At 44.7% G+C, this 27131-nt stretch overlaps 1 protein-coding gene across 2 annotated transcripts in view; it reads left to right on the top strand.

The window, feature by feature from the left end:
- The window catches only part of LOC145341758 (transcription initiation factor TFIID subunit 4-like), a 309168-nt gene that overhangs the window by 96682 nt on the left and 185355 nt on the right, over positions 1-27131 (top strand). For both annotated transcript variants that reach the window (XM_080186669.1, XM_080186670.1), the window contains exon 10: positions 1295-1403. In XM_080186669.1, coding sequence (XP_080042795.1) covers positions 1295-1403 — 109 coding nt within the window. The remainder of the gene's footprint in view (positions 1-1294; positions 1404-27131) is intronic.

Below are 27131 nucleotides of genomic sequence, written 5' to 3'. Positions count from 1 at the left end.
GGAAATCTGATTGAAATGTATAAAATTCTAACAGGTCTAGATAGGCTAGATGCAGGGAGGATGATTTCCTTGGTTGGGGAATCTAGAACCAGGAGATACAGTTTCAGGATATGGGGTGGATCATTTAGGACTGAGATGAGGAAATCTTGCTTCACTTGAAGGCTAGTGAACCTGTTGAATTCTCTACCACAGAAGCTGTGGAGGCCAAGTCATGAATGTATTCAAGAAAGAGATGATATTTTACATTTTAATGCCATCATGGGGTATGGGGAGAAAGCAGGAATGTGGCATTGAGATGGACGATTGGCCCTGATAATATTGAATGGCAGGGCAAGCTGAAAGGGCCGAATGGCCTCCTCCTGCTCCTTGGTTCGATGGTTGGCAACCCAACTTTGAGGAAGCAACGGTAGATGTCATGGACAGCGCTAGGAAAGTAAAAATGAAAAGAATGTTCTAAGGAGATATGTCAAAGAAATGAGAGACATTTGGTGAGTTACAATATTGGAGGCTGTTTGTAGTTGGATTCAATTCATCAGTTGTGGTACTTTCATTTCAAGATCATAGCGTTGTGGGTTCAAACCTCAAATTAGCACTGAATTGAAGCAGACCCTCCAGTGTAATTCTGTAGAAGTGCTGCGTCTGTCTGATCCTGAGTTTTAGATTGACATTAAAGGTCCCGTGGCACTATTAGAAGAAGAGCAGACACACTTTCCAATATTCTGGCGAATGACCGCCCAGTTTCTCCTAACCGCACCAGCCTACACATTCTGCTTTGACCACATCCCCTACCGCTGCCAATATTCCCAATGGCTAATATTTCCTGCCTCCCCAAAGTATTCAACATTTTCCCTGCCCCCACCGCAGCCAATATTCTATGCAACCCTCTGCCCTGTCCAAGTATTTAAGTTTTACTCCATTTTTAAACTTACAAAGCCAATGGCCAAACCCGATTCCCGCTCCTTGCTTGCTCCAAAGTCCAAATTCAAACTGAATCCAATTCATGGTCCCCACAAGAGAGACAAACCAAATCCAAGCGGACAAGATGAGGCGTTGCCCCCTGCCTTGGGCTGGATCCAATGTTTGATCTTCGCCAAAATGCATTTTGGTTCCGAGGGAAAATGGATGCAAGATAACTGTTTGGCTGTTGCTGTTGACCAGATCAGGCCATGTGCCAACATATTTCCCTTCACTATGGCCAATAGCTGATGCAGTTCTATTGTCTTCACGAATTTTATGATGTTAGAGTGTTGTGATAAGGTGCTTCACCAACACATAACTTGCTTTCTTTCCTTAGTGGGGAAGGCATCGTTGCTGCAAGGAAACAAGAGTCTTTCTGGATCCTTGCTCCAGGTCTCCGCCAATCAGAAAAACAAGCTGAATGACCCTGGAGGTGGCTCTTTCAGGTAAGAAAGGCTGTGATTTTTTATTTCAAGTAAAGAATGAGGCTGGAAGCGAAGCCTTGTAGTTGCACACAAGAGGGCAGCATCCGGTGGTAAGCTTGCTCAGCAACTGTTCAATTATCGCAAGTTCATGCAAGGAATAGATTAACCTGAAGGAGCTTACTTGGTATTAATGTCCTCAATTGGGGAAATGTGCTTCAGGCCTTGACTGATAAATCGATAAATCTTTAAGTTTGGTAATTAATCTGTCACAAGTGTAACTTTGTGAGCTGGATTCTTTGCTTCTGCTGTTTTTCACAGCTGTGCTTAAGTTTTCAATATTTTCTACATTGAAGATGAATGGAATAGAAAGTGCCATTGTAAATTTTGAAATAATTGAAAGGTTTTAGTTTGGTGGGGAGGGGGAGGCAGCAATAAACCTGCTGCAGTCGGAATGTTTCTGACAAAGAAACACAGTCTGGACATAATTTGCATTTGAACCTTTAACCTCTCCTAGAGCCAAAACAGCGTCTGTGAGTTGGGCCTGAAGGCATTGAGCCAGTAACCTGTATTAATCCTCTGAATGCTGACTGGTCCTGGCCGTTCGCAGCATGTGTGCAGAATTTGTGAGTGGCTTCAGGGCAAATAGGCTGCTGCAGCAGTGGGGAAATTCGGCAAAAAACCCAAAGCCATTAATGTTTTTGTTATTAAGTTGGCCTTAATGTTATATTGCTACAAAGGTATTGGTAATTTTTTCCCCAGTCCCTACAGATTGCTCTGTTACATTGCATCAGTGCAGGTTATAACGCATGGCGTTTTGACCCTGTGATGACTGTCAACAGGGTGGGGAAAAATTGCGCAGAGCCCCATTTTTATTTACAGAAGGGTTCCAAACTGGGAGGTGTATTAACCCTACAGAGGGAGAAATTGGACTTGCGCTTCTGCCCATTTTCTTTCTCATGATGTGCAGATGCCGGCGTTAGACTGGGTAAACACAGTAAGAAGTCTCACGGCAGCAGGTTAAAGTCCAACCAGTCTGAGCTATATGCTCTGTTTGAGACCAGAACTCTCCACTCACCTGACGAAGGGGCAAACCCCGAAAGCTTGTGGGTTTACTATCAAATAAACTGGTTGGACTTTAACCTGGTGTTGTGAGACTTCTTCCTGCATTTTCTTTCTCCTCAGCACCACTCTTTCAGCTCAATTGATGAGAAAGGTTAATGTGTTACAGGCAAAGAACTCGCTGTTAGAAGGAGAATCTCTCATTCTGCTTGTTTTTTCTGCCCATCACCTTGTGCTCCTGGAGACCAGCATCAGATCCCAAAGGACAGGGCACTATCTGATTTTCAGCTGGTTAGTGAGACAAAAGGTCTAAAAAAAAGCAAGGTGTTAGAAGAGGAGGCAGAGTAAAGCTACTTCTCTGCTGTCCCTCAAACCTTCCCAAGTCAGGGACAGCACGAGGTTAGATACAGAGTAAAACTCTGGACCAGACACCCAGGTTTGTGCAAAAATCCAGATAGAAACCAATGACATTTTGTCTGAAGTAGACAAAATTGAGATTCAAGACAATTGCTAAGAGAATAAACCCACAGGATTTAACAGACTTTATTTTCTGCAATAATCTTTGATGTGGCACCTTAACAAATGTTTTCTGAAAGTCTAAATCCAGGGCATTCATTGGTTCCCCTTTATCTACAGCACCTGTTGCTTCTTCCAAATAAATTGGTTAAACATGATTTTCTTATTCATTCATGGGACATGGGTGGTACAGGATGAGCCAGCACTTCTTGTCCATCCCCAAGGGCATTTTAGAGTCAACCACATTGCTGTGACTCTGGAGTCACATGTAGGCCAGACCAGGTAAGGACGGCAGATTTTCTTTCCTAAAGGACATTAGTGAACAAGATGGGTTTTTCTGACAATTGACAATGATTCCATGGTCATCAGTAGATTCTTAATTCCAGATATATTTTTCTGAATTGAAATTCCACCATCTGCTGTGGGTGGGATTCGAACCCGGGTCCTCAGAACATTAGCTGAGTTTCTGGATTAATAGTCTAGTGATAATACCATTAGGCCACTGCCTCCCCAGACTTTCTCTGCTCCGTCTTCTTAACTGGGACTTCTCCTTGTCCCTTCTCCCTGTCCTCTATCTGGGCCTTAGTTTGGAACCTCTCCCTGTCTCTTGCCAGGAACTCTCTATGATTCCCGACTTCTGAGTAACATGCCCCATATTTTTGTGCTGGAGTGGAGATTCATCCTAAAGTGCATTCCCTGGAACTGCTCGAAGTAACTTCAGATGTGGCCTAACCGGGGCTTGTGTATCTAAAGCATGAATTCTATGCCCTGTATTCTAGTTTGCTAGATATATAGACCAGCATTTCATTTTTCTAACTATTTTCTGTACTTTATTATGAGATTTTAATGATGTGTTTCTGGACTGCCCAGTCCCTCTGCTTTACGAGCCTTTCACCATTTATAAAGTACTTTGATTTGTCCATTGTTTGGATCCAGTGCAGATGACTCACACTTGTTTACACCAAAATCCATTTACCACAGTTTTGCCCTTTGACTTAATGTATCAATATCTCTTTGGAATTTGACAGTTCCATCTACAATGCCCACTGTTTTTGTGTCCTTGGAAATTTGGATATGTGGCTTTCTGGTGAAATGGTGCAATGACAATAATTACTCCCTCAATGTCAGTAAAATGAAGGAAATAGTTATTTCCTCCAGGAAGCGTAATGGAGGACTTGGCCCTGTCTACATCAATGGAGATGAAATGGAAATGGTCGAGAGTTTCAAGTTTTTAGGTGCCCAGATCACCAACAACCTGTCCTGGTCCCCAGTTAAGAAAGCTCATCAATGCCTCTACTTTCACAGGAGACTGAGGAAATTTGGCATGTCAACTATGACTCTCACCAACTTTTACAGACGCACCATAGAAAGCATTCTTTCTGGTTGTATCACAGCTTGGTATGCCTTCTATTCTGACCAAGACTGCACAAAACTACAAACAATTGTGAAAGTATTACTTACGTGGCGAAAAACTGCAGTAGGTGACGGTGCAGAGGGACCTCGGGGTCCTTGTGCACGAGTCGCAAAAACCCAGCCTGCAGGTGCAGCAGGTGGTCAGGAAGGCGAATGGGATGCTGGCCTTCATAGCGAGGGGATTGAATATAAAAGTAGGGAGGTCTTGCTGCGGCTGTATAGGGCATTGGTGAGGCCGCAGCTGGAGTACTGTGTGCAGTTTTGGTCGCCGTACTTACGCAAGGATATTTTGGCCTTGGAGGGAGTGCAGAGGAGGTTTACTAGGCTGATACTGGAGTTGAGGGGGTTGAGCTCTGAGGAGAGGCTGAATAAACTAGGCTTGTACTTGTTAGAGTTTAGAAGAATGAGGGGAGATCTCATTGAGACGTATAAGATGATGAATGGGATGGATAGGGTAGAGGTAGAGAGACTCTTCCCGCTCAGAAAGGACAGTAGGACTAGGAGGCACAGCCTCAAGATAAAGGGGGGGGCGGTTTAGAACGGAGTTGAGGAGGAACTTCTTCACTCAAAGGGTGGTGAATCTCTGGAGTTCTCTGCCCGTTGAGGTGGTGGAGGCTGCCTCGCTAAATATTTTTAAGACACGGGTTGATGGGTTTTTGATAAGCGAGGGGATTAAGGGTTATGGGGAGAGGGCGGGAATGTGGAACTGAGCCACGACAGATCAGCCATGATCTTATTGAATGGCGGGGCAGGCTCGAAGGGCTAGATGGCCTACTCCTGCTCCTATTTCTTATGTTCTTATGTTCTTAGTCTATGTTCTATGTTCTAGTCCAATCCATCAGGCAAACCGGCCTCCCATCCATTGACTCTGTCTATGCTTCCGGCTGCCTTGGAAAAGCAGCCAGCATAATCAAGTACATCACGCACCCCGGATGTATTCTCTTCCATCTTCTTCTGTCGGGAAAAAGATACGAAAGTATGAGATCCCGTACTAACTAACTTTTTCCCTGCTGCCATTACTGTTTTGAATGGACCCACTTTATATTAAAGTTAATCTTTGCCCCCTAGCTATGACTGTAACACTACATTCTGCACCTTTCCTTTCCTTCTCCCTTATGTACTCTATGAATGGTACACTTCATCTGTATAGCGTGCAAGAAAGAATACTTTTCACTGTATATCAATACATGTGACAATAAATCAAATTCTATCTCTCTCCATCCCGGTCGCTATTGAATACAGTGAATATTTGATGCCCCAGCATGCATCTTTTAAAAAAAATTAATTCATGGGATGTGAGCTTCTCTGAATAGGCCGGCATTTACTGCCTGTCCCTAATTCCCCTTGAGAAAATTGTGGTGAGCTGCCTTGAACCACGTACAGTCCATGTGTTGTAGGAAACAACACAGTGCTGCTGGTGAGGAAGTTCCAGGATTTTGACCCAGTCACATTGAACAACGTGACTTGGAAGAGAATTTGCAGTTTAGAACATAGAACATAGAACATAGAACATTACAGCGCAGAACAGGCCCTTCGGCCCACGATGTTGCGCCGACCAGTTACAAAAACAATGACCCACTAGCCTATACCAATCCCTTTTCGTCCATAAACCTATCCAGAGATCTCTTAAACGCCCCCAAACTAGACGCATCTACAACTGCAGCAGGCAGGGCATTCCAATCCCTCACCACCCGCTGGGTAAAGAACCTACCCCTGACATCCGTCCTGTAGCTACCCCCCCTTAATTTAAAGTCATGCCCCCTCGTGCTAGCTTTCTCCATCCGAGGAAAAAGGCTATCACTATCCACCCTATCTAAACCTCTAATCATCTTATATGTTTCAATAAGATCCCCTCTTAGCCGCCTTCTTCCCAACGAAAACAACCCTAGATCCCTCAGTCTCTCCTCATAGGACCTCCCCACCATACCAGGCAACATCCTAGTAAACCTCCTCTGCACCCTCTCCAACGCCTCCACATCCTTCTTGTAATGCGGGGACCAGAACTGCACACAGTACTCCAAGTGCGGCCGCACTAGAGCAGTGTACAGTTGCAACATTACACTGCGACTCCTAAATTCAATCCCCCTACCAATAAACGCCAAGACACCGTACGCCTTCTTGACAACCTTATCTACTTGATTCCCAACTTTCAGGGATCTATGTACACACACACCTAGATCCCTCTGTTCATCCACACTATTCAAAGTCCTCCCGTTAGCCCTATACTCGACACATCTGTTGCTCCTACCAAAGTGAATTACCTCACACTTCTCCGCATTAAATTCCATCCGCCACCTCTCGGCCCAGCTCTGCAACCTATCTAAGTCTCCCTGCAGACTATGACACCCTTCCTCACAATCTACCACACCTCCAACTTTGGTGTCATCAGCAAATTTACTAATCCACCCAACTATACCCTCATCCAGATCATTAATAAAAATTACAAACAACAGTGGCCCCAAAACAGATCCCTGAGGCACACCACTCGTAACTGCACTCCATGATGAATATTTACCATCCACCACCACCCTCTGTCTCCTATCTGATAGCCAATTCCTGATCCAACTTCCTAGATTACCCACAATCCCATACATCTGCATTTTCTGCAGAAGCCTACCATGGTGAACCTTATCGAACGCCTTACTAAAATCCATGTATACCACGTCAACTGCCTTACCCCCATCCACCTCTTTGGTCACCTTCTCAAAAAACTCAATAAGGTTAGTAAGGCACGACCTACCTGCTACAAAACCATGCTGACTATTTCTAATCAATTCATTACACTCCAAATAACTATAAATCCTATCCCTAATAATTTTTTCTAAGACCTTGCCCACAACAGAAGTAAGACTCACCGGTCTATAATTCCCGGCAAAGTCTCTGTTCCCCTTCTTAAACAATGGGACAACATTCGCTATCCTCCAATCCTCCGGGACTACACCAGAGACCAATGACGACCTGAAGATCTGAGCCAGAGGCTCTGCAATCACCTCTCTAGCCTCCCAGAGAATCCTAGGGTAGATCCCATCCGGACCAGGGGACTTATCTATTTTCAGCCCCTCAAGAATTTCCAGCACATCCTCTTTATCAACCGTAATACTGTCTATTTTACACCCCTGCAACCCAATGTCCTCCTCAGCTATATTCATGTCCCCCTGCGTGAACACCGAAGAGAAATATTGGTTCAATACTTCTCCAATCTCCTCCGGTTCCACACACAACTTCCCCCTGCTGTCTGTAACTGGCCCTAATCTTGCCCTGACCAACCTTCTGTTCTTGACATACTTATAGAACGCCTTAGGATTCTCCTTAATCCTATCAGCCAAAGTCTTCTCATGTCCTCTTTTAGCCCTTCTCAACTCACTCTTCAACTCCCTCCTAGCCAATCTAAAGCTTTCTAGTGCACTATCTGAGCCCTCCAATCTCATCCGAACATAAGCCTCCTTTTTCTTTTTAACCATCGACTCAACTCTTTTAGTGCACCACGGTTCCCTAGATCTACCAAATCCACCATGCCTGACAGGGACATACCTATCAAGGACTCGCAGTAGCTGCTCCTTGAAAAAATTCCACATTTCAGATGTTCCCAGTCCCTGTAATCCCCTAATCCAATCCATGCTTCCTAATTCACTCCTGATAGCCTCATAATCGCCCTTACCCCAGCTAAAATTGCTGACCCGAGGTTCACGCCTATCTCTTCCCATCACTAAGGTGAACGTAACCGAATTGTGGTCACTATCACCAAAATGCACACCAACTTCCAAGTCTAGCACCTGGTCTGGCTCATTTCCCAGCACCAAATCCAATATAGCCTCACCTCTAGTTGGCCTGTCTACATACTGAGACAAAAAACCTTCCTGCACGCTTTGTACAAACACTGACCCCTCTAGCGAGCTAGAACTATAGCAACTCCAATCAATATTCGTAAAGTTAAAGTCCCCCATAACAATTACCCTATTACTTTCACTCCTAACCAGGATTGTCTCCGCAATCCTTTCCTCAACCTCTCTAGAACTTTTAGGAGGTCTATAAAAGACTCCCAACAGGGTGACCTCTCCTCTCCTATTTCTAATCTCCGCCCATACTACCTCAACTGACAAGTCCTCATCAAACTTTCTCTCCGACACTGTGATACAGTCCTTGACTAGCAATGCTACCCCACCCCCCCTTCTACCTTCTTCTCTACTCCGACTAAAGCATTTGTACCCCGGAACCTGCAACATCCATTCCTGACCCTGCTCTATCCAAGTCTCAGAAATGGCCACAACATCAAAGTCCCAGGTACTGATCCACGCTGCAAGTTCATCCACTTTATTGCGAATACTCCTCGCATTAAAGTACACGCATTTCAAACCCTGCTCCGCCCCACCCCCACTATGCCGTGCCTTGCATTCCCCAACTATGCCCCCCTCACTTTCACCCCCTTTCCTCACTATCCCTCCCCCCCTCCGAATCAGTTTAAACCTTCCTGCATCGCTTTTGCAAATTTACCCCCCAGGATATTGATTCCCCTCTGGTTCAGGTGTAGACCATCCCTCTTATAGAGGTCCCACCTTCCCCAGAATGAGCCCCAATTGCTCAAGTACCTGAACCCCTCCCTCCTGCACCATCCCCTCAGCCACGAGTTCAAACTTTCCCTCTCCCTATTCCTCTCTAATCTATCCCGTGGCACAGGCAAGAGTCCAGATATAACTACTCTTTCTGACTTCGCCTTGAGTTTCCACCCCAACTCCATAAATCTTTGCTTAATATCCCCTTCCCTTAATCTCCCTATGTCATGTGTCCCCACATGAACTATAACTTGGGGTTGATCTCCCTCTCCCCTAAGAGTCCTGAATACTCTGTCCGATACATCCTGGACCCCAGCCCCTGGTAGGCAACACACCAGCCCAGAGTCCCTACCCTTACCTCCAACTCTCCTATCCGTCCCCATAACTGTGGAGTCCCCAATCACGAGGCCCAATCTCTTACCCCTAACCACCTGAGGCTTGCCAATAGGCTCACCCCCAGAGACCTGCTCCCTTTGGCTATCCCCAGTTGATTTCTCCTCAACTGTAGCCTCCAGGACCGAGAACCTATTTTGGAGGGGAACAGCCCCAGGGGATTGTCCCCCCAACTGCTTTTTGCCCCTCTTCCTGGCAGTGACCCAAGACTTATTCCTAGGAGTGACTATCTCCTTATAACTCCTTTCTATGTCCTGCTCCACTTCCCGAATTATACGGAGCTCCTCTAATTCCCCTTCCAGCTCCTTTACACGCTCCTCCAGAAACTGCAATCTAACACACTTCCCACAAGTAAAATCACCTGAAACACTGTGGGAGTCCCTCACTACATACATCCCACAGGAGATGCAGCTTACAGCCTGAACTGCCATCCCTGAATCAATTACCAGCAGAAAAGTAAAAATATAAAAAAAAACTTCCCTCACACTTATAATTAGGTTAGAGGAGGTGGAAGGGTGGGATTCTCTACCAGTGTAGAGAATCGGGAATCCTCTCTGCACTAATTTATAGTGTTAGGGGCACGAGAAAAAAAAACTACAACTACCGGTAAGCGTCCTAGTGACGACTTCCGGTTTCTAACTAATTTAAAAAAAAACCGCCGAAACTCGCGACTTAACACTAAAAATAAAAAGTTAAACGGAATAAACAGAAAAATATACCTTATTTTTGCCTCCTCGCATGCCCAAAAATCGCTTGGAATGTTCTGATGCACTTGCTGCCCTTGTCCTTCAAGGTGGTGCAGGTCGTGGGTTTGGAAGGTGCTGTTTAAGAAGCCTTGGTGAGTTGCTGCAGTGTATGTTATAGATAGTGGGGAATTTAATGTTTATCTTAGTGGATAGGATGCCAATTAAGCAGACTGCTTTATCCTGGATGGTGTTGAACTTCTTGAATGTTGTTGGAGCTTGGAGCATCCACCCAGACAAGTAGAGAATATTCCATTAAATTCCTGACTTGTGCCTTGAAAACAGATTTTGGGGTTTTTGGAGGTTAGTTATCGCAGCATTCTAAACCTCTAACCTATTCTTGTAGTCACAGTATTTATATGGCTGGGCCAGTTCACTTTCTGGTCAATGGTAACCTCCAGGATGTTGATAATGGGGGATTCAATGATGGTAATGCCGTTGAATGTTAAAGGGAGATGTTTGGATTCTCTCTTGTTGGGGAGGGTCATTATCTGCACCCATATTACTTGCCATCTGTTTGCACAACTCTGAATATTGTCCAGGTCTTGCTGCATGTGGACACAGACGACTTGACTGTCTGCAGAGTCTTGGGAACAGATCTCTGCAGGATACCAAATAAACCTGTTGGACTCTAACCTGGTGTTGTGAGACTTCTTACTGTGATTACCCCAGTCCAACACTGGCATCTCCACACCATGGATACCATGAGTCACATAGTCTCCTGCCTCTCAGCCTATTTCCTCACCAAGTAAATTGCAATTTTCATGACCTTCAGCTTTATCTCGCAGTCTGTCACGAGAGACTTTGTCAGATGTATTCTGGCAATTCATGAAGTAACACCCATGTAGATGTTGCCCTGTCCACTACTTTGACACCATTTGCAAAGCATGTTACATTCTTTACAAAACAATAAAATTAACAACAGATGTAATGTTAACTTGTCTATAATTTTGTGGTTTTTCTTTATCAGCTTTCTTAAACTTTGGAGTGGTGTGCAATTTTCCAATATAAAGGGTGCTTCCCAAATAGTGAGAAATTTGGGATGTTATAAGAACATAAGAAATAGGAGCAGGAGTAGGCCATCTAGCCCTTCGAGCCTGCCCCGCCATTCAATAAGATCATGGCTGATCTGTCGTGGCTCAGTTCCACATTCCCGCCCTCTCCCCATAACCCTTAATCCCCTCGCTTATCAAAAGCCCATCAACCTGCGTCTTAAAAATATTTAGCGAGGCAGCCTCCACCACTTCAACGGGCAGAGAATTCCAGAGATTCACCACCCTTTGAGTGAAGAAGTTCCTCCTCAACTCCGTTCTAAACTGCCCCCCTTTTATCTTGAGGCTGTGCCCCCTAGTCCTACTGTCCTTTCTGAGCGGGAAGAGTCTCTCCACCTCTATCCTATCCATCCCATTCATCATCTTATATGTCTCAATGAGATCTCCCCTCATTCTTCTAAACTCTAACGAGTACAAGCCCAGTCTATTCAGCCTCTCCTAGAACAAAGAACAAAGAACAACCCAGCACGGGAAACAGGCCCTTCGGCCCAACGAGCCCGCACCGCCGCATCACCCTACACCTATTCTACCCTGCATGTCTACAAATAGAACCCTACTCAGTCAGATTCAGGGAAAAAATAGTGTCAATTTGGTAAAAACCGATTAGCCTAAGAGCACATCTTTGGGGTGTGGGAGGAAACCGGAGCGCCCGGAGGAAACCCACGCAACCACAGGGAGAATGCGCAAACTCCCACAGACACAGGCCCAAATCCATGTGTCTGCACAGCCAGCAGTGCTAGTCACTGAGCTGTTGCGGCGCCCGTCTACCGGTCCAGGATCAAGCACACACACCGACATGAAGTACTAGGCCACTCCTGGACTTCCAAGAGCAGCCCACGCACGACCCGCCATGTGCATGCCCCTCGCTTGACACGAGGTGGACCTCCACCTGTGGAATAAAGACAAAAAATATTAATCATACAGCCTGCCCTTCCGGTGTCTCCTGAGGTTTAACCCTATTTAATAGCCCCAAAATAGGGGCTCATAGCTCAACCCCCTCAACTCTGGTATCAGCCTAGTAAACCTCCTCTGCACTCCCTCCAAGGCCAAAATATCCTTGTGTAAGTACGGTGCCCAAAACTGCACACAGTACTCCAGCTGCGGCCTCACCAATGCCCTATACAGCTGCAGCAAGACCTCCCTACTTTTATATTCAATCCCCCTCGCTATGAAGGCCAGCATCCCATTCCCCTTCCTGACCACCTGCTGCACCTGCAAGCTGGGTTTTTGCGACTCATGCACAAGGACCCCGAGGTCCCTCTGCACCGTCGCCTGCTGCAGCTTTTCGCCACGTAAGTAATAATCCTTCCTACCATTATTCCTACCAAAGTGGACCACCTCGCACTTGCCAACATTAAATTCCATTTGCCAGTTCCTGGCCCATTCGCCCATCCTATCTACATCCTTCTGTAGGCTCTCCACACCCTCCGCACAATTTGCCATTCCACCAATCTTGGTGTCATCAGCAAATTTCGACACCATACACTCGATTCCCTCCTCCAGATCATCTATATAAATGGTAAATAGCTGAGGCCCCAGCACCGACCCCTGGGGCACTCCACTAGTCACCAACTGCCAATCCGAATAGCACCCATTGACCCCCACTCTCTGCCTCCTATTTGACAACCAATCCTCTATCCACGCTAACACCCTACCCCCAACTCCATGTCCCCTTACCTTCTGCAGTAACCTCTTGTGAGGTACCTTGTCAAACGCCTTCTGAAAATGAAGAAAGACCACATCCACCAGCTCTCCTCTATCCACCACCCTAGACATATCCTCATAGAACTCCAATAAATTCATCAGACACAACTTCCCTTTAACGAAACTGTGCTGCGTCTGCTCTATCAAGCAATTCCCCTCAAGATGCCTTGCTACTTCCTCCTTGATGACGGATTCTAACATTTTACCTACAACAGAGGTTAAACTAACCGGCCTATAATTCCCTGCCTTTTGCCTGCCACCCTTCTTAAACAACGGTGTAACATTAGCCGTTTTCCAATCTTCTGGCACTTCCCCGGAATCCAGCGATGTCTGGAAAATAACCACCAAGGCATCCACTATCACCTCCGCCATTTCTTTCAGAACCCTCAGATGCATTCCATCCGGTCCTGGGGACTTGTCTACAGTCAGTCCCTCCAGTCTGTCGAGCACCGCCTCTCTAGTAACAGTAATGTCATTAAGACCCTCCAGTCCTACCACCTTTCCATCGCTAACACCCGGCAAATTATTCACGTCCTCCTCCGTGAAGACCGAAACAAGAAAGTTATTCAAGACCTCAGCCATTTCCCCATCCCCTACCACTAAGTCCCCCCTCTCATCCTCTAAGGGTCCAATGTTCACCCTAGCCAGCCTCTTCCTTTTTATATACTTATAAAAACTCTTGCTATGCTTTTTTATATTAAGCGCTAGTTTATCCAGCTTCATAGTTTATCCTACCCTTCTTTATCAACTTCTTTGTCATTCTTTGTTGACATTTAAACCTCTCCCAATCCTCTTCTCGCCCACTACTCTTAGCTGCTCTAAACACCTCTGCTTTTAATTTAACACTTTCCTTCACCACCTCCGTTATCCACGGCTTATTACCTCTCCTCCTATGGTCCTTTTTAACCATCGGAATAAATTACCTTAGGGTATGTGTCCTTCCTTTAGAATTCTGGGATAGAAGCCATCTAATGCTGAGAAACTGCTGGAAAAACACAGCAGGTCTGGCCGCATCTGTGGAGGGAAACAGTATTTTTTAGAATTCTTAAACACCAGAAAATCATCCTGTTCTTGAAATGTTAACCCTGATTTCTCTCTGCCAGCCCTGCTGAGTTTGTTCAGCAGATTGTTTCTATCTCAGATCTTCAGTATTTTGCTTTTATTACTTTCCCAGGAATTTGTTGTTCTTCAGATCCTTCAACAGCATCTTCTAAACGCATGACCTTTACCCCCAAGAGGCCAAGGGCAGCAGGCACATGTCAACACCACCACCTGCAAATACCCCTCTACATCACACGTCACCTAGACATGAAACTGTAATGCTGTTCTTCCACTGTCACTGGGTGAAAATTCTGGAACTCCCTCCCTGTGCCATGAACTGCAATGATTCAAGAAGATGCCTCACCACCACCACCATCTCAATTAGGGGTGGGCAATAACTGCTGGCATAGCCAGCAATGCCCACATCCTATCAAAATAAGCAAAAAAGTGCCAGTGATTTTCTCTTAGATAAATTTGTTGAATCTCTCAGACCCTGAATCAGCAATAGTTTCTTTCCTTGATATGCTGATCTCTTCCTGAACTCTTAAATACAAAGTCATTACTCAACATACCCACCTTATTTCCATAGAGACCATGGTTATTAGTTTAAATGGGGACACATTGATCCTGACCACGTTTTCCTCATGTCATCGCAAATGTTTTTGGTTGATTTTGATATTCCTTGCAAATCTCTTTCCATACTGTCTTTTTATAGTTTTGCTATCTGCTTTATCATCATTTGCTGCTCTTTGCATGTTTCCCATTTGCCTTCATTTGTGCAATTTCTTTGACTTTGTTTTTTCTTTTAGTTTGATGTTCTTTCTTATCTCTGTGGTTAGCTGTGCCTGTCCTTTGGCAAGTAAAACTCTTGGCCTTTAGGGGCATTATCTGATTCTGCATCACAAATTATGTTTTGAACATTGCCTGCTGATCTCTAACAGTTTACCCATGAACAGATTTTCCTAGATACTGTGGACAGCCTCTGTCACACCCTAACGAAGTCAGCTATAACTAAATTCTGAATCTTAGTAGCTGTCTCACATTTCTCCCTTTCAATATTGCAGGACATATTGCAGAAAACATTCTCAGAAGTACTTAAGAAATCCATTACCTTTCAGACAGGGCACATGGGCCCTGACAATATTCTGGCATTCATGTTGAAGATTTGTGCTCCAGAACTTTCTGCATCCCTAGCCAAGCTGTTGTCCGTACAACAGCTTCACTGGCATCTACCCAAGAATGTAGAAAATTGTCCACGTATGCCCTGTACCCAAAAAGATGGTCAAAACCAACCCGGCCAATTACCAGCTCATCAGTCTACTCTCGATCCTCAGTGAAGTGATGGAAGTGGTGTTCAACAGCGCTGTGAAGCAGCACCTGCTCAGCAATAACCTGCTCAGTGATGCTCAGTTTGGGTTTCGCCAGAGTCACTCAGCTCCTGACCTCATTACAGCCTTGGTTCAAACATGGACAAAAGAGCTGAACTCCAGAGGTGAGATAAGAATGACTGCCCTTGACATTAAGACAACATTTGACCGAGGGTGGCATCAAGAAGCCCCAGCGAAACTGGAGGCAATGGGAATCATCTTCAGTTGCTTCATCAATGGCTTGCCCTCCATCCGTAATAACAGAAGTGGGGATGTTCATTGATGATTGCATAAATGTTCAGCACCATTCATGACTCCTCAGATACTGAAGCAGTCAATGTCCAAATGCAGCAAGACCTGACAGGTGACAAGTAACGTTCTCACCACACAAGCTCCAGGCAAGGAAGATCTCCAGTGAGAGAGAATCTAACCATCACTGCATGACATTCAGTGGCATTACCATCACTGAATGCCCCACTCCCAATGTGCAGGACGATTGACCAGAAACTGAATTGGGATAGCCATGTGAATACTGTGATTACCAAAGCAGATCAGAGGCTAGAAATCCTGTGGCGAGTAACTCGCTTTCAGACTCGCCGAAGTCTTGCCACCACTACAAGTCAGGAGTGTGATTGAATACTCTCCACTTGTCTGGATGAGAGCCCAGCTCCAACAATGCTCAAAGGTTACAGCACCATCCAAGGCAAAGCAGCCAGCTTGATTGACACCCATCCACAAACATGCACTTGCACCACTGATGCACAGTAGCATCATTTTGTACCATCTACAAGATGTACTGTAAGAACTTAGTGGGGCTCCTTGGGTGGCATGTTCCAAACCCATGACCACTACCATCTGGAAGCACAAGAGCAGCATCCATCTTGGAACACCAGAACCTGAGCTTGCCCTCACCACCCTGACGTGAAAGTATAATTGTCCCTTCACTTGTTGGGTCAAAATCCTGGAACCCTCTCCCTAACAGCACTGTGAGTGTACCTACTCCTCATGGAATGCAGCAGCTCAAGATGGTAGCTCACTGTAACCATCCTTGAAAGCCATTTGGAATAGGCTATAAATGTTACTGATTTGGTGGAGCCCACAAACGATTAATGAATTTTAAAAAGACCTGTCTGCCTGCTTCCATGTGAAGACTGAAGTGACTGATACTACTCTGATTTTGCTACATGCTTGTCTAATTTACAGCTACTACTAGGGGACATAAACACAATTCCCACCATCCTTTCACTTCTTTTCTGTTTCTTAATTCTACCTGTGAAATCTCCACTGCCTTGCCCACTTGTTATATCCTCTCTTATCATTGAGGTGATTTCATCCTTAATGCCTCAGATACTCCTGCGCATCAAGCATTTCCCTCATTTTACTGTGGATCTTATCACCTGGTACATTTGTTTCCCAGCCCTGACCATCTTGCAGACTTGCCTCTGTTGTAGCTATCATGCCGTGCACTCCCAGCTCAAATACTGTTTGGGTACTCTGAGGGAGAATTTAGCATGGTCAGTGCACTTAACCAGCATGTCTTTTGGACTGTGAGAGGAAACCCAAGCAGACACGGGGAGAATGTGCAAACTCCACACAGTGACCCAAGCTGGGAATCGAACCTGGGTCCCTGGCACTGTGAGGCAGCAGTGCTGACCACTGTGCCACCATGCTGCCCCATAGTTTATTTCTCTTTGTTTTCTCTTTGCCTGTATTACCTAAAATGCAATTTATTTCATTTTCAGAATATTTCTAAATGATCTTTTCCTCCGAAGCTCTCCCCTCTGCTCTGTAGCTCAAAGCTCTTGAGGCTATCCAATTTATCATTTCCACTCACAACCTTGTCATAGCCTAGTTCAGCTGGAGCCTATACTAATCATACAGTTCCTTCCTGTCCATTGTCCCATGAAATGGAACCCCTCTTTCCCACAGCATACCTTCAGCAATGTGCTCAGATCCCTAACCTTATGCCTCTGTCAATTTGCAGTTTCAGAGATTATAACTCCTGAGGTCTTGTTCCTTTATTTCGCTCCGAGTTCCTGGTACATTGCTAACATGATCTCTTACCTGTCATGTCATATGTGTTCTGCCAGAAGGCAGATCCTTGGTCCATTGTCTTCTAATGCTTCATCCCAAGCCATTTTCTTGGCAGTTTTTTACATGGTGGTTTACCATTGCCTTCAGTTTGAGGCAGGGGTGGGACGCAGGTACCAAATCTTCCTTAGCCAGAATAAGAATCAAATCTTTACTCTTGGCATTATTTTGAACCACACACTACCTATCTAGCCAACTGAGCATCTACTTTGTCCTTTGTTGCTGGCCCCAACATGGACTATAATAACATTCTGAAATATTCTTTCATGCTTGTTTAGGATGTCCCTCACCCAGGCACCCAGTGGGTAACAAGCCATATGGGATTCTTGCTCCTGCAGGGCAAGGATGCTCTGCCAGCTAATTACTAAATCACCTACAACTGCATTAGGCTCCTTCTCCCCTTCTCTCCCTCACAATCTTCACGCTGTTCCTCAGATACTGAAGCAGTCTCTGTGCATGTGCAGCATGAGCTGGAGAACATTCATGCCGCAGCTTATAAGTGGCTAGTAAGATTCACATCACAGAAATGCCAGGCAATGACCATCTCCAACAAGAGAATCCAACCATTTCCACCTGATATTTAAAGACATTGCTATTGCTGAATCCTCCACCAGTAACGTCCTGGGGGTTACCAGAAGCTGAACTGGGCCAGCCATATAAATACTGGGGCTACAAGAGCAGGAGAGGGGCTGGAAATTTTGCGGCAAGTAACTCATCACCTGACTCCTCAAACCCTATCCACCATCTACAAGGCTAAGGTCAGGAGTTTAATTTGCAGGATGGTAGATGTTGCTGGCTAGACCAGCCTTTATTGCTAATTGTCCTTGAGAAATGGTGGTGAGCTGCTGGCCATGTGGTCTGGGGATGGAAGATTCCAGGATTTTGAGTCTCATTGAATACTCTTCAGTTGCTTGGCTGACTTGGCAACATTAACTTCCTCCATCACTGACGCACAGTGGCAGCAGTGTGCACTGTTCACAAGATGCAGTGCAACAACCTGTCGAGGCTCCTTCGACAACAACTTCCAAACCTGTGACCCTTCCCATCTAGAAGGACAAGACCAGCAGACACACAGGAACACTACCACCTGCAAGGTCCCCTCCAAATCTTGGAACTACATTGTCTCTCTTTCATTGTCACTCAGAGAAGTTCCCTTGGTAACAGCACTGTGAGTGTACCTACACCATGTTGACTGCAGCGGTTCATGAAAGCCACTCACCACCATCTTCCCAAGGGCAAACAGGCATGAACAATTAATGCTGACATTGCCAGCGACACCCACATCCTGGGAAAGAATAAAAACAAAACTCCCTGTGCATCCTTTCCCATCACTCCCATCCTGGTTCTCGAAAGTGCTACTCATGTAGCAATTGCACAATAGCAGTGTGATATGGCTTGCTTAACCTGTGGTTAAATTTTTGGGGTACAGTGCCTTTCCAGGGTAACTTAATATAGAGTTGGTATTTCTCAGGTCAGAAATTGGCAGCCTTTGGCCTATTTGTAATGTTGCCTCTTGCTGTCTCCGTGGCCACATTTCAGCTAATCAGGATTGCCTTGTCAACCAATCAGCAGCCTGGTATAAATTGTTGTGATTGGTTGAAATTTGACATTTATTCTGTTTGTCCGGATGAGTGCAACATGAAAAACTTTGGCAATGTCTTTTTTTTAGCAATATTTGTATTTTATAGCTGCTCACCATAAAATCTTCCTGGCTTTTATATTCTGTGCCTCTGTTTATAAAACCAAGGATCTTTGATGTTTTCAACTTGCCTTGCCAAGTTTTGTTCCCAGATTTCTGTTTTTTCATTCTTTTAGAAATGCGCCCTTTATTTTTATTGTCATAGACAATTTTGTTGTCTTAGGATGGCCTGGTTAGCGCTGCTGCCTCACAGCACCAGCTACCCGGGTTCAATTCCGGACTTGTGTGGAGTCTGGAACTCTGTGTGGAATTTGCGTGTTCTCCTCAGTTTCCTCCCATAGTCCAAAGATGTGCAGGTTAGGTGGATTGGCCATGCAAAATTGCCCCTTAGTATCCAAAGATGTGCAGGTTTGGGGGATTAGCTGGGTAAATTTGTGGGGTTACGGGGATAGGGTAGGGGTGGGACTGGATGATGTGCTGAGTCGGAGAGTTGGTGCAGACTCGATAGCCGAATGGCCACCTCAGCTCCGTAGTGATTCTATTTTTGTACTTTGTGCATTAAATTTAATCCCTGCATTATCTGCCTATTCCACTAGTCTGTGTCCTTTTGAAGTCTATCTGTCCTTCTCAGAACTCACTGTATTTTGACGTTCTGTGCCATCTATAGACTTTGAACTTGTACCCTGCACATTTTAGTCTCAGTCATTGATACAGGCGAAGAAAAGCAGTGTTCCCAATACCATGCCTTGGGGAAGCTCACTACACATTTCCTCTAATCCAAAAACAACTATTCACCATCATTCTCAGTTTCCTGTCATTCAGCCAACTTCATATCCACTTCAGATTGCTGCTTCTCTTCTATCGCACAGGCTTCAAATGGCAGTCGATTATGTGGCACTTTATCAGATGCCTTTTGACTACCTACATTGCTCACATCAACCTCATTACCCTCATCAACCATCTCTGTTATTTCAAAAAACTCGGACCACAAATTTTCTTCAACAAATTAGTGCTGTTTTTCTCTCACTCATCTGCACTTATCCAAGAGACTTGTGTATTTTGACCTGGATAACTGACTCAAAAAACTTTACTGTCATTGAAGTTAAATTGACTGGCATGTGATGCTTTGTTTATCGTCACACATTTTTTGAATAAGGGGGTGACACATTGGCAGTTTTTAAATCCTGTGTAACATGGGAAGATCGGAAGGTTATGGCCAGCTCCTTTGTAATTTCCTTCCTTGCATCACTCAGCATCCTTAGATCCAACTCAGTCAGAGCTGGTGACTTAAAAATGTAAAGTGTATCCAACCTTTCCAGTATCTCCCCTTTAACAGTCCTTAGCCCGTCCAGTATATCAATTACTACTTCCACTATGACTTGGAAAACATCTGCCTCGGTAAAGGTAGTTGCAAAATACTAATTTAGTACTTCAGTCATATCCCTAATAGGCCTCACCCTTTGCATTATTACCCTTTACTATTTATATTCTTCTGGAAGGTTTTTGAATTCCCTTTCATGTTGGTTTCTGGTTTCTTCTCGTACTTTCTGTCTGCCTCCCTGATTCCCTTTTCACTTCCCCCTCAAATTTGTGTATTCAGCTTGGATTTTCAGTTGTATTATCAACCTGATATCTATTGTAAACACTCTTTTTCTGCTTCATCTCACTTTCAATCTCTTCCAGCACTCGGGGACCTCTGATTTTGTTTTCCCCTTTGTGCTAATACACCCAAACCAATAAAGACAGCCATTGTCCTGTCACAGTTTCACCTCCAACCTTTGATTCCACAGTACCAGGGATAGTTCCACTGTTTTCGTTCCACTGTTTTCATTCCACTAAAATGACCCCTCCTTCCAAACTAGGATTCTTGTATTAAATTGCACCTGGTCTTTTTCCATGGCTTACCTAAATCTTACAGTATTATGATCAGTATTTCCTAAAGATTTGCTGACTGACACTCAATGCACTTAACCTATCTCATTCCTCAGAACTATATCCAGCAATGCCATCTTTGCCTTGTAATATGGCTTGTTCATTAGCACTCTGCTGAACATCATATCTTGGGAACCAGTGTCGGCCATTTAGCTCCTTGAGCCTGTCTCCTCATTGAATGAGGTCATAACTGAGCTGCGTCCGTACCTTTGTCTCCATATTCTTTTATGTCCTTGTCTTAAGAAAAATCTGTTGACCTTAGACTTCAAGTTATTAACTAATCTAGGAACTATTGCTTTTTGTGGGAGTGACTTCCCGACATTTTTGTGTGCGAAAGTGTTTCCTAACTCCTCTCTAGAATGACCTGGTTCTGATTTTGGGGTTAGTTCCCCTTGTCATCAGCAGAAAGTTTCTCTCTGTGGACTTGAACAATTCCTTTCAAAATTTGAAAACCTCGGCCAAACCATTCCTTAACTTCCATGTTCCAGGGAATATGAGGCTAGTGGAGGTAATCACTTCACATTATCTTGCCATTGGATCCCTGAAAACGTTCTGGTGAAGTTGTGCTGCACTCCTTCTGAAGCTGCTATATCCTTCTCAAGAGCAATTAGGATCTGGCCTTGCTAATGATGCCCACATTCCATGAACAAATTAAAAAAACCCTCTTCTGTAAGGTACATTGCCTAGAACTGTCCGCAATATCCAGCTGTGAATTAACCAGGACTTTTATAATTATCCAAACTTTCTCTTTTTTTATTCTCGCTGTCCACTGTAAAAGCTGGAGTATTGTGCACAGTTTTGGACCCCGTAATTGAGGAAAGATGTAGTGGCTTTGGAGGCAGTTCAGAGGAGGTTCACTAGATTGAGAGGTGAGGGGTTTGTCATATGTAGAGAGATTGAACAGTTTAGGCCTGTACTGTCTGAATGTAGAAGAATGAGGGGAGATTAAATTGAGGTATACAAGATGATAAAAGGTATGGATAAAGTAGACACGGAGCAGATGTTCCTCTTGTGGGGCATTCTAGGTAAGAGGTCATAGTCTTAGAATAAGGGGCAACAAATTTAAAACAGAGTTGAGGAGAAAGTACTTCTCCCAAACGGTTATGAATCTGTGGAATTTGCTACCCCAAAGTGCAGCAGATGCTGGGACAGTGAGTAAATTTAAGGAGGAGTTAGACATTTTTAATTGGTAATAGGTTGAAGGGTTGAGGGGAGAAGGCAGAAAAATGAGGATGAGGAGCATATCAGCCATGATTGAATGGTAGAGCAAACCATTTGGATGGGCCGAATGGCCTAATTCTGCTCCTGTGTCTTATGAACTATAAGGCTGACATTCCAACGGGTGATTTTAATATATTATGTGCCCCACTACTACGTCGTCATCCTCTGAATACATGGACCCCTAAATCTTCTGGAGCCTCTGTTGTGAAGTGCCGCGAGATTAAAAAAAAGCCATTCAAGTGCAAATTATTTGTATAGACATGGGATCCTGAACAACTGCATGAACTCATTGGAGCACGGAAACAGGACTTTGAACTTTCCTCCAAAGGATGGCACCTCTGACTATGTAGCACTCTGTCGAGTCTACAACAGAGTCAGCTTAGATTGTGTCCTCAAATTAGAGAGAGGTGTTTGAACTCTGTGTTCCGATTCAAGTGAAAGTGAGAATTGCAGCCAGCTAGAAAATCTCTTCACTAATCCCGAGGTGTATGAGTTGAGAGTGTGGAGGCAGGAGTGCGTGAATGGAAGAATCAGAGCGTCTGTGTAAAACATAACTGAAATAAAGTCTTGTGATTTGCATGCTTTTCATCTGTCGCCTTTCTGGCACCTTCCAGTTCACTTAGTGTCAGCTAAATATCAAAGTCTGATTTGGGTTAACCTCAGACAATTCCCTGTGCGGTGGTTGAAGTGAACAGTTGTAAAGGCAGTGGGATTCATGGGAGGTAGAGCCTTTCAAATTAGTGTTCTTAACCCTTGGTAACCTCCAAGAGAAATGCAGTCGGTCTGAAAAAAATGCAGAGCTATAGGTAATGAATGAACATCTTATCTTGCATTCCTTCCTCAGCTTTGAACAAAATGGTAGTTCAGAAAAAAATGCATTATATATGAAGTGATTTCAAACGTTTGAGAGATTTAATAGGCTCCATCTTCACACAAACCTTTCTTGTCAGACTCAACGCTCTGGGAGCTGTACTTATAGTACTCAACATTCCCCCCCCCCATTGCAATGCCAAATCTCTTAATTGAAGCCCTTAATTCATTATCCTGGAAATGAAAGGGGCTGGGTGTATACAGTCAGCTGCACTGCTGCTGGAAGCTTTCCTGTATGAACAGTAGATTCTGTGTATCGACTTGGCTTTGTACTGAGACTGGCTGGTCGTCCTCTGGCACTGAGTTTCAAATCTAACTTGGGACTGATGGGATGCATATGTTGACTTTCTGCTGGCTGTAGGATTTATGAGTGAGAGGGATTTGGAATAATAATGGTAGTAGAACCAAAACACCAAAGAGCCCTTCATATTGGGGATATTCAACAGAATCTATGTTGTGGAAAAATGTCTTACTATTGCAGTAAGCAACACTGTTCTTTGACTGGTAATATATCTAACCCCATACTGTACCTATCCTGGGAGTGTTTGATGGGGGGACAGTGTAGAGGGAGTTTTACTCTGTATCTAACCCCGTGCTGTCCCTGTCCTGGGAGTGTTTGATGGGGACAGTGTAGAGGGAGCTTTACTCTGTATCTAACCCCGTGCTGTACCTGTCCTGGGAGTGTTTGATGGGGACAGTGTAGAGGGAGCTTTACTCTGTATCTAACCCCGTGCTGTACCCGTCCTGGGAGTGTTTGATGGGGACAGTGTAGAGGGAGCTTTACTCTGTATCTAACCCCGTGCTGAACCTGTCCTGGGAGTGTTTGATGGGGACAGTGTAGAGGGAGCTTTACTCTGTATCTAACCCTGTGCTGTACCTGTCCTGGGAGTGTTTGATTGGGGACAGTGTAGAGGGAGCTTTACTCTGTATCTAACCCCGTGCTGTACCTGTCCTGGGAGTGTTTGATGGGGACAGTGTAGAGGGAGCTTTACTCTGTATCTAACCCCGTGCTGTACCTGTCCTGGGAGTGTTTGATGGAGGACAGTGTAGAGGGAGCTTTACTCTGTATCTAACCCCGTGCTGTATGTGTCCTGGGAGTGTTTGATGGGGACAGTGTAGAGAGAGTTGATTCTGGGTTCCTAAAGAGCAAATGCTCTTTTTCTTGTGGTGCAAAACAAGTTGAGAATACGTTGAACATGACCATTCAAGCCATCCGCTAAATCTTTCCTTGAATCAAACAGAATCCATTCACTCAGTGATTTAAAAAAAAACTTTCACAGGATGTGTATGTCGCTGGCGAGACCAGCATTTATTGTCCATCCCTTATTGCCCTGGTGGTGGTGCCTTCTTGAGCTGCTGCAATCCATGGTATAGATACACCCACAGTGCTGTTAGTATGGGGAGTTCCAGGAATTTGACCCAGTGACAGTGAAGGAATGGCAATATATTTCTCTGCCAGGATGGTCAGTGACATAGAGGGGAAATTGCTAGTGATGGTGCTCCCATGTGACTCTTGCCCTTGTCTTTTCCAGGTGGTTGAAGTTGGTTGGGGGATGGTAGTGTAGTGGTATTGTCACTGGACTAGTAATTCAGAGACCCAGGGTAATACTGTGGGGATCCGAGTTTGATTCCCACCACAGATCTGCAATGTGATTGACTCTTAAGATGTCTCCTGAAATTGTCCAACAAGCCACTCTGTTGCAAAAAAACCTCTGCAAAGTTAATAAAAAGGCATGAAAGTGGACAGACGACCTAACACCAACCGAAGCACTGGAAATGACAGTGGCAGATCCAGTTCTGTGGACCCTGCAAAGTCCTCCCCACTAACATCTGGGGACTTGTGCCAAAATTGGGAGAGCTGTCTCACAAATGAGTCATAGATGTTTGCACCATGGAAACAGACCCCCTCAGCCCAACTTGTCCATGCCGTGTTTTTTTTAAACCCCTAAGCTAATCCCAATTGCCCATATTTGGCCCATGTCCCTCTATACCCATCGTACCCATGTAACTATCTAAATGCTTTTTAAAAGATAAAATTGTACCTGCCTCTACTACTGCCTCTGGCAGCTTGTTCCAGACACTCAGTGCCCTCTGTGTGAAAAAATTGCCCCTCTGGACACTTTTGTATCTCTCCCCTCTCACCTTAAACCTATCCCCTCTAGTTTTACTCTTCCCTATCTTTGGGAAAAGGTATTGACTCTCTACCTTGTCTATGCCTCTCATTATTTTATAGACCTCTACAAGGTCACCCCTCAGCCTCCTGTGCTCCAGAGGAAAAAGTCCCAGCCTATTCAGTCTCTCCTTATAACTCAATCCATCAAGTCCTGGTAGCATCCTAGTAAATCTTTTCTGCACTCTTTCTGGTTTAATAATATCCTTTCTATAATATAGAAATATATTGGAGAATTGAACTCGGGTCCCCGCAGTATCACCCTGGGTCTCTGAATTACTAATTGCCTTATCTTTTCTATAATAGGGTGACCAGAATTGCACACAGCATTCCAACTGTGACATAAAGAACATAAGAAATAACAATAAGAAATAGAAGCAGGAGTAGACCATCTAGCCCCTCGAGCCTAGATGATCTTACCAGTGTGTTGTACAACTTCAGCAAGATGTCCCAACTCCTGTATTCAATGTTCTGACCGATGAAACCAAGCATGCTGAATGCCTTCTTCACCACTCTGTCCATCTGTGACTCCACTTGCAAGGAGCTATGAACATGTACTCCTAGATCTCATTGTTCTGTTACTCTCCCTAACACCCTACCATTAACTGAGTAAGTCCTGCCCTGGTTCAATCTATCAAAATGCAACAGCCTGACATAACCATATTCACAGAATCTCACAGCACAGAAGAGCCTTCTGGCCCATGAAGTCTGCGTTGACACATTAGAAACACCTGAACTCCACCTAATTATACTTATCCGCACTTGGTCCAGAGTCTTGAATGTTATGATGTATCAAGTGGTCATCCAGGTATTTGTTAAAGGATGTGAGGCAGCCCGCCTCTATCACCCTCCCAGGCAGTGCATCCCAGACCATCACCACCCTCTGGGTAAAAATGTATTTCCTCACCTCCTCCTAAACCTCATGCTCCTCACCTTGAACCTATGTCCCCTCAAGACTGACACTTCAATTAGGAGAAATAGCTGCTCTCTATCCACTCTGCCAATGCCCCTCAATCTTGTACACCTCGATCAAGTTGCCCCTCAGTCTTCTCTGCTCCAATGAAAACGACGCAAGTCCAGCCAACTTCTCTTCATAACATAAACATTCCATCCCAGGCAGCATCCTGGTGAATCTCCTCTGTACCCCATCCTTCCTATAATGTGGCAACCTGATCTGCACACAGTACACAAACTCTGGCCTCACCAAAGTTCTATACAACTCCAACATGACTTCTCTGTTTTTCTAATCTATGCCTCAGTTGATAAAGGCAAGTGTTCCACATGCTTTTTTTCCTTTTATCCTATTAGCATGCCCTTCTGTCTTCAAAGATCTATGGATAAACATGCCAAGGGTCCCTTTGTTCCATAGAGTTTCCTAGTGTCCTGCCATAAATTCCATCTGCTACTTATCCGCCCATTTGACTATTCCATCTATATCTTCTTGTGGCCCAAGATACTCCACCTCACTGTTAACCACCATCCGATCTTTGTGTCATCCACAAACTTGCTGATCCTACCCCCCTACATTGTAATCCATGTCATTTATATAAATGATGAATAATAGGGTGTCCAGCACAGATCCCTGTGGTACGCCACTGGACACTGGCTTCCAGTCACTCAAACGGCCTCTGTCTTGCCCTTCTGTCTCCTACAGCTGAGAGAATTTTGAATCCACTTATCAAATTATCCTGTATCCCATGTGTATTTACCTTCTTTACAAGTTTCCCATGTGGGATCTTGTCAAAGGCTTTGCTGAAATCCATTTGAGCTACATCGACTGCACTACCCAGTTAGGCATGATCTCTGACGAAGCCATGCTGACTATCCCTGATCAAGCTTTGCCTCCCCAAGTGGAGATAGATGCTCTCTTTCAGAAGTTTCTCAGATAGTTTCCCTACCACTGATGTGAGACTCACTGGTCTGTGATTCCCTGAGTTATCTCTACAACCGTTCTTAAATAGCAGAAGCACATTAGCTGTTCTCCAGTC

This window comes from Carcharhinus amblyrhynchos, chromosome 4 (genome assembly GCF_965287045.1).
Source record: "Carcharhinus amblyrhynchos chromosome 4, sCarAmb.v2.hapA, whole genome shotgun sequence".
NCBI lineage: Eukaryota > Metazoa > Chordata > Chondrichthyes > Carcharhiniformes > Carcharhinidae > Carcharhinus > Carcharhinus amblyrhynchos.
This window is presented reverse-complemented; position numbering and strand designations above follow the sequence as displayed.